The sequence below is a fragment of the Staurois parvus genome, unplaced genomic scaffold (genome assembly GCF_062004578.1).
Source record: "Staurois parvus isolate SC_StPar_1 unplaced genomic scaffold, SC_StPar_1.0 ptg000417l, whole genome shotgun sequence".
Taxonomy (NCBI): Eukaryota; Metazoa; Chordata; class Amphibia; order Anura; family Ranidae; genus Staurois; species Staurois parvus.
In genome coordinates, this window is record NW_028318213.1 from 313317 (window position 1) to 329887 (window position 16571).

General features: G+C 38.6%; 2 protein-coding genes across 2 annotated transcripts; both read right to left on the reverse strand.

The window, feature by feature from the left end:
- Positions 1-8413: 8413 nt before the first annotated feature.
- LOC149454754 (serine/threonine-protein kinase SBK1-like) lies at positions 8414-13450 on the reverse strand. The gene is made up of 4 exons (XM_089687075.1): positions 13394-13450; positions 9378-9546; positions 9053-9255; positions 8414-8965 (listed from the first exon to the last, which is right to left on the reverse strand). Exons 1-4 carry the CDS (start codon positions 13448-13450, stop codon positions 8414-8416), a joined length of 981 nt encoding a protein of 326 aa, XP_089543201.1.
- A 1653-nt stretch (positions 13451-15103) lies between these two features.
- LOC149454755 (serine/threonine-protein kinase SBK1-like) lies at positions 15104-16231 on the reverse strand. The gene is made up of 3 exons (XM_089687076.1): positions 16069-16231; positions 15744-15946; positions 15104-15655 (listed from the first exon to the last, which is right to left on the reverse strand). Exons 1-3 carry the CDS (start codon positions 16229-16231, stop codon positions 15104-15106), a joined length of 918 nt encoding a protein of 305 aa, XP_089543202.1.
- Between the last annotated feature and the right edge of the window lie 340 nt (positions 16232-16571).

Here is a 16571-nt window from a genome sequence, read left to right on the forward strand (position 1 = left end):
TTTTTTTCTAGTCTTAATATCGTGTCGGATTGGTTCAATACCAGAATAAGCCAGCAGATTCATTGAATCTGTACTAACAGAGGAAAGGTGAATGAACCTCTTCCACAAAGTCCTCTCTTACCTCCCCAAGTAAAGATTTGCATAAGGTGTACAACATGTGCCCATGGCAACATCTTGGACTTGTAGATATAATTGGTCCATGAAAACAAAGACATTTCTAGTCAGAATAAAGCGTAGATTCAGAATAAAGCTGTTAAGGAGCAAGATGATCCCCCAGGGGGGAAGGCACCTCTCTTGGTGGTTTAGAAACTCATGCCTCCTTGTTTGTCCTGTCATGGCTGGCTTATCCAGTCAGTCTTTGGCAAGTGCACGGGTCATTTGATCTGGTGCAGTGTGCATGGCGGACTGGGGGTATATAGAGAGGATCCACTCAGCCTCCCCCTGTGAATATGTGGCAGGAGGACATGATACACTACATCTTTCCAAGGTAGGTGTCCGCTTCTGCTGTCCTATATGTATTGGCATCTGGCCCTAGTGAAGCCATGTGAGGCCTTTTGTTATCTTGATATATTGACACTGGTAAATACGCTGTGTTCGAAGACACATACTTGTGATCTACATAGAGTATTACCATCAAAGGGATTTTTCTGGTATCTACCTATAGCTGCTTGCCTGATATGATGGTTCACCTCAGGTAAAAAAAAAAAAACAGATGTGTGGAAGTATATGCCTAACTCTACATTGGACCCAGTCATGGTGGATAATTTGCACCATATTAACTGTAATTTCTCTGCTTTTGGTCTATAGAAGGCCAACAATCCTTCACCCTTAAGCCTTGGATACTTATATCTACCAGGTTCATGTTCCTCCTGGTTTTTCCGTTACATGCATTGAAGGTGAGTACATAGGCTAATTTTTTCCTAGTATATGGTGATTATTTTGGCTTCTATTTTCAGTCATATAGGCTGTGTGCCAACCCCTTTGCCCCCTGTGCCCACCCTGGGGAAGGGATATTGGCTCCTCTATGTGGCCCCTCACAAGCAAGTGTCCAGTGGTAAGCAACTCGTCCACTAATCTTAGTGTCTCATACTGTATTTCCTGCGCTCATTATGTGCTTGTATTTTGATCATTGTGGTTTTGTTGCAGATATAACGGATTCTTCTTCCTGAAGAAGCAACTAAAATCTGCAAGACATGTAGAGGAGCAAGCGTGAAAATACAATATCTGACTTGTGTACCTTTATTGTACCATGCTTCCACTTTATGTGGTTTTATTATATGGATTTGTGTATGCGTGAAAGATTTTACTTTTTTTTTTTTTGCACCAATAAATATATTTTCATATTGTGTCATTTATGGGTACAGAGTCCATTTACTCTAGTCTGGGGTCATCCCCTCTCAATATCTAGTCTTACTGAGATGACCCCACAGACTGAGCTAGAAACTGCTGGACAGACAGTATCCTGGGACTTGTTTATGTGCATTGTCTGTCACGGGGTTTTTTATACAATGTTATAGCATTCCTGATATTTTCCTTGTGTATATACTTTGCTGGTTTGCCACAGTTAGGTCTTTCTACAATGATACCTTTTTTCTGTTGGTATGTTTGAGCTCTTCACTTAAAGTATAATTAAAGGTAAGACTTAATTTTTTTAGCTTTGGATATAGTGGAGAGGGATTGAATGCTTTTCAGTTTGTATTGTTATCTGTGCCCATTATGGAGATTCCTCCTCTCAACCTGTCCTGTATACCATTGTCATTGAAAGTAAAAATAAAATCCCAAATTTTGGGTTGTCCAAAAAGTAATAGAGGGGAATTCTTCCAATGGGGATACTTGTTCTGGTCAACTTGGCATCCCTAAGGAATTCTCTTAATTTGTAGGGATTTCATCACTTCCTGTTTGGCCATGGGACAGGAAGTGAAGAGAAATCTCCACAATGAAACACAGTGACAAATCTATGAAGGGTTATAACTCTTCCTTGCTCTATCCAAAAGGACACTTAAAGTAGAACTATAAACAAAACTTTATTTTCAAACCTCTTTAGCATGTTATAGAAGTATTAGGTGGAGGATTTATAATGCAGTCATATCTCTAAGTATCTCTATTTTTGTTTGGGTAACTTGAAATGATGACTCTGTCTGGTATCTATGATACCAGATCAGTCTGTAGTTGGATCCCCAGCCATCATACATCACTTAGGGATAAGATCAAACAGAGGAAACTAGTTCCATAGACCCAGGAATTGTCTTTGTTCCTTTGGTGTCCTTAAGGATGGTACTCGTTTACCTTTCAGCTACCTCAGTCACGTGTTTGATTTCTTGTACTTTCCTAGAAAATTATCCACCTCTAGCAGATTCTGTCAGGGGTATATAAAGCGTATTAGCACACCCTCATTCATTACTATGGCTGGGGCCACCATATGTAAAAGGAAAATAAAGGCATGGTTGCTATTTGCTGTAGAGGCCATGCCCCAGCCAAAACTTTGTTCTTATAAACTGTGGCACTGAATGGGGCTGCATATTAAAAAAAAAAAACACATTTCTGGATGGGTCTTAAAGTGTTACTAAACCCACACCAGTACCACCAGCCTGTATATCATCCTTGTTCTACTCCTAAGGGGTTATTCCTCTGCATTGTGTAAAAAAGGCTGTTTTATTGGTCGTCTTTGATTTTTTTTTTTCCCTTTTCCCTTTTACTGTCCACAATCTATCTGTTGCTACAATTCACAAAAACATTGGGGAACTGGAGAAATTACAGAGAAGGGCAACTAAACTGATATGAGGCATGGAAGAGATTGGAGGAACTGAATTTATTCTGTACGGAGATCAAGGGGGGGGGGATATGATCTCCATGTATAATACATGGGGGGGAGAATATGATCTCCATGTATAATACATAAGGGGGGATATGATCAAATGGGGTGGGATTACAATTCACTATTAAAACCGTTTTTGGAGGGAACAAATTTTTTTCCCCCTCTGAGTAAAGAATATTGCAGCTAAATAGATAAAAATACATGACTAAAAGATATAAAAAAAAAAAGGGTAATTATGTTCAATTTTAAATCTTAAAGTTTATTTTTGAGGTTAGATGAGTGGCGGTATTCTCAATTGAGACATTTTGTGGCAGCCACTAAGGGTGGTGGAGAACATGTATCCATTGGAACAGCTTTTCAGTCAAATGATACATAAACTTATATATAACTTCTTGTATTTATAAGCTTCTCACTAATAGATCTGGATTTGTTTCTCCACTGTTCTTGGAAAAGTAGGAAAAAGAACTTGGAACAAAATGGGAGGAGCAAGAAAAAAAGAAAATATTCAAATTGACACATTGTGCCAGAAATATGAATGTAGTACCTGGAATTGAGGGTTCTGGGTCGTGCTCATTACTACAGGACTTGGGGCTGTCAGTGAGACCCCAGTCTCTGTGCTGGGAGAATACCATGCAGCACACCCCCAACACAAAGACAGATACACAAAAATGTCCCACAGAAACAAAGTCCAGTCCAGCCTTGATGCTCTGCACCAAGGGGTTAAATAGATCTTGTTAACCCAAGATCGCCACATGGGTGCTGTGTAGCACACCAAAATGCTGCTCTTTTGACTTGGAAACTAAACAAAAAATGACCAATTGGCCCATTGAGTCTGCCCCCTTTTTTTGTAAACATATTTTTGTTTTCCTGTCTTTTGCTAACTTGATCATTGTTTGTTTGTCCCAAGCATGTCTAAAGCCACTTACTGTTGACTGGCTCACTACCTCTCCTGGAAGTCTTTTCCAACCATTGACTACTTTCAGTAAAATAATACCTTCTAAAATTAGTTTTGAACATGTCCCCGTGTTCTTGATATTGGCTTCATATTAAAGATCCTGCCCTCTGGAACCTTAGTTACCCCCTTGATGTATTTAAAGGTTTCAATCCTGTCCCCCTCCCCTTTCCCTTTTTTCTTCCATATAGAACATATTAAGTTCCTGCAGTCTCGAATATGTTTTATCCCTCAGACTTTTCTCCATTTTTGTTGTCCATCTGTGAGCTCATTATATCTTATCAATATCTTTTTGCAAGTGAGGTCTCCAGAACTGGACATAGTATTCTAAATGAGGTCAAACTAAAGATTGATGTAGAGGAACAAGAACTTCCTTCCTCCTGCCAGTGACCCCTCTAGTGATATAAAGATCTCCTGTATATAGAAAAATCAGAACCTCCTTCCTTCTTCTGGTTGTCCTTCTAGTGATATAAAGATCTATTTAGAGAAATAAGGCTATCCTTTCTCCTGTTAGGGATCCCTCTAGTGATAGATCTATATCGGGGAATCAGGACCTCCTTCCCCCTGCCAATGATCCTGCCGATGAACCAAAGATATATATCTATGAGAGATAAGAAGAAAAAAAATAATAATCAGCAGGACTTCCTCCTGTCAGTGACTCCTCTAGTGATATAAAGATCTATATAGAAATCAGGGTCTCCTTCCTCCCTCTGGTGACCCCTCTAGTAATATAACGATCTATATAGAGGAATCAGGACCTCCTTCTGCCAGTGACCCCTCCAGTGATATAAAGAGAAATATAGAAGATTGCCTCCTAAAATTCTAATCACTTTTCTCAGAGCCTGGCCACACTGTTTGCTCATTTTGCAGTCTGAAATCAGTACCCCATTTTTTTTTCCTCTGTGGTGCTGGTCAGCACTGTACCCCTAATGTACTCTGCTAAGGGATTCTTGTTCCTTATGTGCATTATTATACACGTAGAAACAATTCCACTGCTTTGACCAATCTTCCAGCAATGCCAAATCATGTTTCATATACCTCCAATAAATATCAACCCTATTATACACCTCCATATTATCGTTGAAAGACATACCTACCAAACCTTTATTTGTATAAAATATATATATATATATATATATATATATATATATAGCTTAAAAAGAGCAAGACCTAGCACAGAGCATTTTGGTACACTACTAGTGACTGTTCTCCATTCCAAATAGACCCATTCCAAACCCCCATTTAAAGTCACTCTGGTATCTATCATTTGGCCAACTGCATGTCCACTGCACCACCCAAGTATTAACCAGCTCCTAAGCTCAACTGACCCCTCTATTTGTGTGCAAATGAGACCACATACAAATTAGATATATTAAAACAGGGGATTTAATAACAAAGTTTTTTTGGGGGGTGAAGAACACAAATATATAATATAAATGTGTATACAAAAATCTGAAATAAAATCTAGCATGGATGTGGAAGATGCAGCTGTGAGGAGGGTTAGATTTGGTGGGCCAAGGTTGGAGGAATTAATCAGAAAGCGGAGGACTGGGATGGGGAAAGGTTGATGGGGATGAGGAAGATCAGGAGAAATAGAGGAAGGAGGGTGTGAGGAGGTGGAGGAGCTGAATTTGGTTGAGAAGGATAGGAGTATGTTTGGAGGATGAAAAGTGGGCAGAGGTTTGTGTGGGACAATAGGAATGCATTGTAGAAGATTTAGTGTTAAAGGGTTGAGTGGCAGAAAAGAAATACTGATGGGGGAATAGTGAAGTTGTGCTGCAAAGTTAATAGGTTCAGAATCATGGGGATATATGGGGGTAGGGGAAGGTAAAGTGTGTTCGGCCGAGTTAAGGAGAGGTAAGGGGTCGGGATATGAATGTGTTAGAGGGAGGAAGGGTTTAGTGATGTGAGGAGATGGAAGCATGGCCGGAAGTGGACATTCCAAAGTTATTTCTTGTTGTGGTGTTCATGTTTCTCGAGATATTTGAATCTGCACATCTAAGACTTGGGAAACACCCCAGTAAACTAAGTTTTGTTTCAATGTTTCATTATAGACGTTACAGACATTGTAGATTTGATGCAGGCATGCTGGTATTCTTTCTGAAAATGTTGCTCTTATCTGTAACTTGGATGTTGCCATTTGCTTCTGGTCACTGAGATGCTGCATGCCGCTCTGCTTATTCTTCACCTAAGAGGTCAGACATGCCTAAAAGAAGGTGCTAATACATCTCACAGTCCTGCCTCAACCCCTGGAGAAATTGCTGTTGGAGCATCAGTATTCATGCCAAATCTGTAGAATTATTGGACGGGCCTTCTTTTGCTCCCATAATCTAGCCATGAAGGCAGCCAGACTTTCACCAACATCTAAAAGTTGGCCGCACACCTTTTGGTAAGTCAATCCAGCTGCATCCAATGTTTTCTAAAAAAAAATGAACATCAATGAAAAGTGTTTAGGTCACAGCATAAGTATATAATAGAAGAGGTGAGGGTCTTCATAAAAAATTAGACCATTATCATGTTGCAAGGGTTTATACACTTATGAAAATCAAAGTGTCAGCAGTCACAAACATTCTATTGTAAGATTTCCCTTCTATTTGTATTGTGGCGTCAACTTCTACTTAGTCATTTGTTTGAACTTCCCCTCTTGGAGAGTGCAGTCACCCAGGACATATAGACCAACGGGGGCACAGGCAGCAATAACAACCTGATAGGAATGTTAATATTTGTACAGTTTATTCAGATAATATATATATATATAGCCTTTAGTTCTACTTTCATGGAAATGTCAAGCTGTTATCTTTGGTTTGAAGGGGAGAGTGAAAAAGGTTGTAACTCCTGTGTGCTTCTGGTTGCTCTTGTGGCCAATGTTAGCTAGATTACCAATCACTTCCAGTCCTGCAAAAACTCTTATACATGCGTCATGTAGGTCCAAAGAGCAGATCAACCTGGCTGGGGGGTTTGCCTTCTCAACTTTAAGCATCTAATCATTTACAGGTCCTTGTTACTGGTGGAAAGTGTCTGCCATTTGTTGGAGTAACATTTTGGAATAGTTAGTAAGTGATGTGAAAAGTGTCTCTTAAGGAAACAAGGCAGCTAATGACTTGAAAAAGGGAAGCTTAAGAAATGGAACTACGTGGCCCATTGTAAGGAAATGGGGAGTGTGATTAAACAAATAATACCAAAATTAATAATAATATAATTGTTATTGACCCCCACCCACTTCTCACTGTTCTTTCAGGGGTAGGCCAGCAAGGAAACAAACACTGTAGGTGAAAAAGATTCTATTGTACAAAGAATAAACATGAACAGCTTTGCTGCAGACAAGAAAATATGACTTTAATTACATAGAAATATAACCAAGTGGCATATAAATCATAGGCAAGGATTAGCAGCAATATGACCCAATACCTTCAAGCAATAGACCCTCTGCATCATGGAAAACAAAACCAAAAAAACAAAGACAAAAGTCCAGTAAATATATTTAGCTAGCCAACAAGATATCTAGCTAGCAAGTACATCACACATTACCACTCTCCATAGTCAGCCTCCACTCAAGGTCTCCAGGCAGCTCCCCCCATCAAATCTCCAGTAGAGCTTCTCAGTCAAGCTTCCCCCCCCCCCCCCATTAATATCCAGTCTGGCTATTCTTATACTAGTTCCCTCCATTCACCATCAAGGAATTTCTAAGTGGTTCAATCATATCTTTCTGAAGAAAGCAATTGGATGTAACTTATGTCCTACTATAATGTGATGGCTGTCCAATGTTAACATCTCTGCCTACTAGTTGGTGACGAGATGTCTTCAAGATGTATGCATTCATTAAATCTGCCATCACCCTAGACTTTTAGATAAACAGACTCCATATTAACATGATAAAGCCCTTTAACAAAATGGAGACACAGGGGTTTATTTACTAAAGCTGGAGAGTCCAAAATCAGACTCCCTTCTGCATAGAAACCAATCAGCTTCAAGGTTTCATTGCCAAAGCTTCATTGAACAAGCTGAGGTTAGAAGCTGATTGGTTTCTATGCAGAAGGGAGTCTGATTTTGGACTCTCCAGCTTTAGTAAATAAACCCCACAGTGTCTCACCACCACCTTTCAGCAGGCCTTAAAGACAAAAATGGCCATCTTAATTACAATGTCTAGCATTTGGCTTTGACATACTAATAAAGACATGGGCGGTTAGTTCTTTTGAGAATCAGGAAGACATTTTGTTCCATATGGTTTACAAACTTACTTCAAACCAACTACTTTCATAGTCATATCACTATGTAGTCACAAATATCCTATTATTCCCATATAACATAACATAACATATTACCTATTGGTGATGGGCATTTCTTACATCATTTTACCTAAGAAATCCACAATGACCCAGATAGCAGTGTGCCCATTTGATGGACATATCATCATCCATCGGAATTACTGGATATAAGGTATTATCCTGCCTTTTGACTTGGTAACCGCCTGAACTGAGATCCAGAAATCTGAAGATATGGAGGTGAGAACCAACACTTCTGTCAAGGTGGTTGATTAAACAAGTTGTGTAATGGCTGAAAGAGTCCTTAGATCTGGTGAGTGAACTGGAAGTGTCTGAAGGAGTCATTAGATCCTGTAGATTAGCTGGAAGGGATGCCACTTAGGTTCAATCTGTTGAATAGGTTGAATCTGTTTTCCAGCTCTCCTCCATATAACACAAGACTTCAGTCGGTTTGCTCCTCTGACTGTAGTCCACAGCTAAGAGACATCTGAACATTCTCTGCAGACATGTGGGCAGTTTGTTCCATGATGCTGGGGGGTCATCACAATGATTTTTTTGCCAGGCAACAAATCTGCTGAATCTTTTGTCTTTATCTGTGGCCACCTTCCAGGGAAATTTTCCTGTGATCAGGCAGTAGAGGAGCACTCCAAAACTCCATACATCCAGGGTGGAGTCTATAGCCAGTTCTTCTTGTCCAGTGAGATCACACATCTCAGGGGCCCTGTAGGAGGTGCTGCCAGACTTAGATCTAATCACTGTTCCTTTCGTACGAGTAAGGCCAAAGTCAGTGATTTTTACACAATGACACTCCTGGTCAAATACCAAAATGTTTTTACATTTTATGTCCATGTGCACCAGTCCTTTCTCGGCAATAAATTCCAGAGCACTGGAAATCTGCATGGCACATCTCTTAACACTGACTTCTGGAAGTCCAACCTGGAATATAGAAAAAAAAGTTATTACCCTGAAATAGAATGATCCAGAAAATTGCTAAAATTCGGAATCAGCTGGAATCAGACTTACATTGCGTACAATTATAGAGGACAGGTCACCAATTGGTGCCGCCTCTAGGCCAAATACAAAGTGGTCTTGGGTCTTGAAGGCCATGTCAAAACTCCTGATGATGTTGGGATGAGGAGAAAGGTAGGAGGACAAACTGAACTCTATCAGAAATTGCCTTTTACTTGTTCTTTTCTTTTCCATGATCTTCAAAGCCATCTTCTGATCTGTAAATAGGACATGATTAGATTGATATTAAGCACAGCATTTGTGTACATTTATATTTAAATCATGTTATGGGTATGGAGAGATGTATAAAATTAAAACATCCTGTATAACTGGCACTTACTTGTTTCTTTGTCCTCCACCAGCAGCACTGAACCATGTCCTCCACTTCCAAGTTCCTTTATGAGGTGGAATCTCTCCTGTAAGTCTATCTCCTGTAGACCTTGTGATGATGAGGAGACAAGTCCTTTCAGAAGGATCTTCACATCGTGATCAGCAGAAGTCATTTTGATCTGGAGAAGACAGAACAGTTTTTAGCCCTTATTCAAATAACATCTAAAACCCCCCAAATAACATGTAAAATATCCTTCTCATAATACAACCAAACGCACAACATAATAAAACATATACTAAAATATTGACTTAAAGTCTTCATTTGTACCAACTATATGTACAGGCTGGTAGGGAATAACATGGAAAATGTGGTTGATAGTAAAAGCTCCAATTAAATTCTGATTTTCATAAACACATACAACTGAGGGCCGATATAAAACTACAACATTACTATATACAGCTCAGTTATATTTGTGTATTGATTGACAAGTGTCATTCTGTAATAGTAAGGAAGTAACAAAACATTCCTTATAATAGTAAAAATATAATGACTTACCTTAGGAAATGTTGAGATCACTCTTCAATGTATCCTGCAAAGTGTTCCTCTGTTATCAGGCTCCACTGATTTCCAGGTGAGATCTTCAGCTATTCTACAATGTCACCCTAGATCTGGTGTTGGAGAGGAGTGAAAGAGGGAAGAGAAGGTCACCTTTAAATGGGAGTTTAAATGGGGGGGGTGAAGTTGAAGCATTCTGATTGGCTGCCTGGGAATTTACATACGTTGTACAAGTAAGCCAACATTCAGTTTGCCAATTTGCATTTGAACTGATCACTTGTAGACTGTAATCAGAATGTGAGAATGAATACAAAGAAACAAGGAAGACTTGAGGTTCGGGAGTATCAGCGTTTGCTGGGCTATAGATGATCACTTTATATACAGTATATTACACAGTACAGTAAATTGAACACATTTAGGATGATTGTTTAGTCAATGACTTTGCATGTATATCATCAATTTCTTTTAGTTTACAATTATACTCATCAATCAATAGACATCATATTTTTAGAGTGTATTGTGAGGTGTGTTTTTTTTATTTTTTTCTCATTCCTCCAAAGTTGAACTGACCTTTTTCCAAGGTGGAAGGATTTGAACTTGGGATTGATATCCTCTTTGATGTAATTTTCAAAAGATTGTACGTGCCAAAAAAACCCTTTTCTCTACAAAATTTTACATAATTTAAAAGGCTGAGTTCAGAATCCTTAAATTCCTTCTGCCCAACCACAAGTCTGTGTTTATATACTGTGAATTGCATTATTCTACATATATGCACATAATTAACTTTTTTTTTTTTCTTTTTTGCACCCGTTTTTAATCATTATGACCTACTACAAAGGTAAAAAATGTGAAATCCTTGTGTCCAATCAATATGAGGAGGATTCCAGCGAACATAATAGGATACTCCATAGTATTTGCATTTCCACCCTATGGGCCATTGGAAGTCCCCAGTAGTCCCTCTGGTCTCTGTATTGTGGGTAGTTGATATGGTCATGCTCATGGGACGTATTCAGTACACATTACTGGACAGGATGCATTTATTCAACAGAAAATGGGATGGTTGGATGGTGCATTGGCACTTAATGATTAAATCTCTGCTGTACCATTATTTGTCTTTGACTCTTGTCAGTTATGTGGTTAATCTGCCTACAATGATGACTTCCTCTTTCATGTATTTGATCTTTATTTTTTTGTGATTAGCTTTATTTCATTGTAAATTATTATGTGCATTTTTTTTCCTGCTGTTCATTCTACCTCATGTATGATGTGCAGTTTTTGTAGTCTATCTTTCAATAAAAACTTTGTAAACAAAAAAAATAAACTGAACTAAGATTTGATACAGTTTTTTTTTTTTTTTTTTTTTTCTCTTCACTTAAACTTCTCTCTAACATGTTTAGAAATACTGCATTATAACAAAACCAAATCTGGCTATTTATAAAGTATTTACGGCAAAGGTTTGATGGACATTTATTCATCTGTATTTTATGCCACTAACTGGAGATTCATTCTCTTGGAAAAATGCAGCAGATGGATGAATCTTATTTGAGAAAGGTAAACAATATTTAACCGTCATCTACATACAGCATAATGTCAACTAAACTAAGATTTGTCCATCGCATTTAAATTCAAAGAGGATTCACCCATCATTTTCCATCAAGAATCACACTTCCGCAGTGAAGCATATAATCCATGAAAGTGACACATTAATTCTCATGAATTCCTATAAATCATACTTCTAGTTAAACCATTACATATCCTTGTGATCAATAAAATATAACTGAGCTGCGTGCAAAAGAAGTGACTTAGTGCAAATGATCCACTTCCGGGAATTCAGCCAAAAACGCAGCTGGTATTCGTGTTTCTCCACCCCCACAAGGATATGCAATGAATTATTTATATGGTTTAATACAAATTTGTAATTTTCATGATTTGATTATATGCATCCCTGGATTCATTGAGATGATACAGGGCCAGCACAACACATTTGATCTGATAATAGTTGGGTTGTTTATGGCAACTCTTGTAGCAGTTACTAATGTAAGCAGTTGTGTCCCTTCCTATGCTGAGATAATCCTGCAAATTTGTCATTACCAGAGGTCCACAGTTGGACATTATTAGTCCCAACAATGGAGGGTGGCTTCCATAAACAAGGCCATTGTGAAAGAAACAGTATCATCAGTTACATCTCAGCCAGGTGTTCTACCTCCTCTTTAACATCTATTCACAAGCCCTTCACCATTGATATGATCAGTTCTGTCCTGGGGGTAACATTTCTCTTTATTCTGCAACTACATAGTCATTGTCATAGAATGAAGAAAAACCAAAAGCATATTTCAGTGAATATCACAATCTCTGTTGTATTGTTACATTTACCTAACTTGTAAAATTTGTTTTATAGTTTTCACTATATTTCAGCTGTTTCTTTTAGTGACCATCTCCATGCAGTAGACCTCCTTGATGAACAACAGCTGACATGAGGGGGAAGCTACACAGCAAGTGTATTGATTGTATTCAGTCTGTTCAGACAGGTAGAACAATAATGAGAAGAGGTGAATTACAACAAATATGATAAGATGGAATCAGATTCTCCTTATAATGAGCCAATATGACTACCTTCCTGCAACCCGGTCTATTGTTATGTCATACAGTATCACCTGTAATTAATAGAATATCGCCCCTTGGCAGCTTACATTTAAATAAAACAATTCCCTTCTATCTTCAGAACCCGGACATACAGTATAAGATATTACACAACCACATTGATCAAACTCTAGCTAATATATATTTCTCAGTACAAGAACTATTGATATCTACCAATGGAGATTTCACATAAACTCATATTGTAACAGTCACCCCCTTGTAGCCAGTAAAACTAGACCACATATGTAATAATGGTTTATATGCAATCTCCTTTAAGATTTAAAGTTTTTTGCCTTTGTATTCTGAAGACGCTTTAAGCACAAAATGATATCTACTGACACATTGGACCCCTTTGGCAGGGAGGGGGACTAGATCCCATAGCCAGGCAGAATGGAGGCAGATTGGACCCCATTGGCAGGCAGCATGGAGGTAGACTCCAGTACAGCTCTGTGATCTCTCTTCCATAGATCTGGATCTCAATATCTTTAGTCCATCATTTGCTCTGGGTGTACTCAGTTCATAATCACAAAAGAAAATTAATTTATTAATATTATTATACAGGATTTATGGCGTCAACAGTTTGCTCAGTGCTTTACAATATAACGGGAGACAATACAGCAACAATACAGTTCAATACAAGAAGGATAGGAGGCCCGGGTATCCAAAGATACTCATTCAAAGTTCTTTTTGAACCTTTAAATGTTCACATTGCTCAACCATCCAACAGCAGCAAATGTTAGCCTTGTCTTTCCATCACATTTACTGAATTTTATCGATAAGCCTTCATTTCACATCCTCCTGTGTCTGGTGCCATGGGCTTCCTTCATTACTTTTATCATTTCAGCCCTTTCTTCAACTTTGCCAATCTTGTCCATCAACTTCTCCATAAAGCTCAAAAGTTTTGGTAGCTATTCAACAGTACACCACCACCACATAAAAAAAAACGTATCCCACAATGTTCTAAGACTGGAATATTCCATACACAGGATTGAGACACAAAATTTAGAATAACAATGGTGTCTACTTTGAATAACCAACACCTAATAGTCAATAGACAGAGGGGACATAAATAACAATAGTGATGGGATCCTGTATGTATAGTAAGCTTGGAATGAACAATAGTACAGGTGGACCCCCCCAGGAAGACAAAAATTCAATAAAAATATTAGAATATAAAAAGGGTAGCTTAAGAAATAGAATTGCGTGGGCCATTGTAAGGAAATGGGGAGTGTGATTAAACAAATAATACAGAAATTAATAATAATATATTGTTATTGACCCACACCCACTTCTCACTGTTCTTTCAGGGGTAGGACAGCAAGGAAACACACACTGTAGGTGAAAAAGATTATATTGTACAAAAAATAAACATGAACAGCTTTGCTGCAGACAAGAAAATATAACTTTAATTACATAGAAATATAACCAATAGGCATATAAATCATAGGCAAGGATTAGCAGCAATATGACCCAATACCTTCAAGCAATAGAACCTCTGCATCATGGGAAACAAATCCAAAAAAAAACAAAAGTCCAGTAAATATATTTAGCTAGCCAACAAGATATCTAGCTAGCAAGTACATCACATATTACCACTCCATAGTCAGCCTCCACTCAAGGTCTCCAGGCAACTGTCCAGTCAAGCTCCCCCCATCAAGTCTCCAGTAGAGCTTGTCAATAAAGCCCCCCCCTTTAATATCTAGTCTAGCTATTCTTATACTAGTTCCCTCCATTACCCATCATCAAGGAATTTCTAAGTGGTACAATCATATCTTTCCGGAGAAAGCGATTGGATGGAGCACAAGTCCTACTTTAATGTGATGGCTGTCCAATGTTAACACCTCTGCCTACTAGTTGGTGACAAGATGTCTACAGGATGTATGCATTCATTAAATCTGCCATCACCCTAGACTTTTAGATAAACAGACCCCATATTATCATGCTAAAGCCCTTTAACAAAATGGAGACACAGTGTCTGACCACCACCTTTCAGCAGGCCCTAAAGACAAAAATGGCCATCTTATTTACAATGTCTAGCATTTGTCTTTGACATACTAATAAAGGCATGGACGGTTAGTTCTTTTGAGAATCAGGAAGACATTTTGTCCCATATGGTTTACAAACTTACTTTAAACCAGCTACTTGCATAGTCATATCACTATGTGGTCACAAATATCCTATTATTCCCATATAACATATCATATATAAACATATTACATATTGGTGATGGGCATTTCTTACATCATTTTACCTAAGAAATCCACAATGACCCAGATAGCAGTGTGCCCATTTGATGGACATTTCATCATCCATCGATATTACTGGATATAAGGTATTATCCTGCCTTTGACTTGGTAACCGCCTGAACGGAGATCCAGAAATGGGAAGATATGGAGGTGAGAACCAACACTTCTGTCAAGGTGGTTGATTAAACAAGTTGTGTAATGGCTGAAAGAGTCCTTAGATCTGGTGAGTGAACTGGAAGTGTCCGAAGGAGTCATTAGATCTTGTAGATTAGCTGGAAGGGATGCCACTTAGGTTCAATCTGTTGAATAGGTTGAATCTGATTTCCAGCTCTCCTCCATATAACACAAGACTTCAGTCGGTTTGCTCCTCTGACTGTAGTCCACAGCTAAGAGACATCCAAACATTCTCTGCAGACATGTGGGCAGTTTGTTCCATGATGCTGGGGGGTCATCACAATGATTGTTTTGCCAGGCAACAAATCTGCTGAATCTTTTGTCTTTATCTGTGGCCACCTTCCAGGGAAATTTTCCTGTGATCAGGCAGTAGAGGAGCACTCCAAAACTCCATACATCCAGAGTGGGATCTACAGCCAGTTCTTCCTGTCCAGTGAGTTCACACATCTCAGGGGCCCTGTAGGAGGTGCTGCCAGACTTCGATCTAATCACTGTTCCTTTCATACAAGTAAGGCCAAAGTCAGTGATTTTCACACAACGGCACTCCTGGTCAAATACCAAAATGTTTTTACATTTTATGTCCATGTGCACCAGTCCTTTCTCGGCAATAAATTCCAGAGCACTGGAAATCTGCATGGCACATCTCTTAACACTGACTTCTGGAAGTCCAACCTGGAATATAGAAAAAAAAAGTTATTACCCTGAAATAGAATGATCCAGAAAATTGCTAAAATTCGGAATCAGCTGGAATCAGACTTACATTGCGTACAATTATAGAGGACAGGTCACCAACTGGTGCCGCCTCTAGGCCAAATACGAAGTGGTCTTGGGTCTTGAAGGCCATGCCAAAACTCCTGATGATGTTGGGATGAGGAGAAAGGTAGGAGGACACACTGAACTCTATCAGAAATTGCCTTTTACTTGTTCTTTTCTTTTCCATGATCTTCAAAGCCATCTTCTGATCTGTAAATAGGACATGATTAGATTGATATTAAGCACGGCATTTGTGTACATATATATTTAAATCATGTTATGGGTATGGAGAGATGTATAAAATTAAAACATCCTGTATAACTGGCACTTACTTGTTTCTTTGTCCTCCACCAGCAGCACTGAACCGTGTCCTCCACTTCCAAGTTCCTTTATGAGGTGGAATCTCTCCTGTAAGTCTATCTCCTGTAGACCTTGTGATGATGAGGAGACAAGTCCTTTCAGAAGGATCTTCACATCGTGGGCAGCAGAAGCCATTTTGATCTGGAGAAGACAGAACAGTTTTTAGCCCTTATTCAAATAACATCTCAACCCCCCCAAATAATATGTAAAATATCCTTCTCGTAATACAACCAAACACACAACATAATAAAACATATACTATAATATTGACTTAAAGTCTTCATTTGTACCAACTATATGTACAGGCTGGTAGGGAATGAGATGGAAAATGTGGTTGATAGTAAAAGCTCCAATTAAATTCTGATTTTCATAAACACAACTGAGGGCCGATATAAAACTACAACATTACTATATACAGCTCAGTTATATTTGTGTATTGATTGACAAGTGTCATTCTCTAATAGTAAGGAAGTAA

What these genes read in the sequence shown, in the direction of transcription:
- LOC149454754 (XM_089687075.1), bottom strand. Translation starts at nt 13,450, where the DNA reads ATGGAGAAGTTGATGGACAAGATTGGCAAAGTTGAAGAAAGGGCTGAA. An exon ending in GGTGGAGGACAAAGAAACAA is followed by an intron (nt 9,256 to 9,377) that starts GTAAGTGCCAGT and finishes TCCTATTTACAG; the next exon opens with ATCAGAAGATGGCTTTGAAG. An exon ending in CCTCTATAATTGTACGCAAT is followed by an intron (nt 8,966 to 9,052) that starts GTAAGTCTGATT and finishes TCTATATTCCAG; the next exon opens with GTTGGACTTCCAGAAGTCAG.
- LOC149454755 (XM_089687076.1), bottom strand. Translation starts at nt 16,231, where the DNA reads ATGGCTTCTGCTGCCCACGATGTGAAGATCCTTCTGAAAGGACTTGTC. An exon ending in GGTGGAGGACAAAGAAACAA is followed by an intron (nt 15,947 to 16,068) that starts GTAAGTGCCAGT and finishes TCCTATTTACAG; the next exon opens with ATCAGAAGATGGCTTTGAAG. An exon ending in CCTCTATAATTGTACGCAAT is followed by an intron (nt 15,656 to 15,743) that starts GTAAGTCTGATT and finishes TCTATATTCCAG; the next exon opens with GTTGGACTTCCAGAAGTCAG.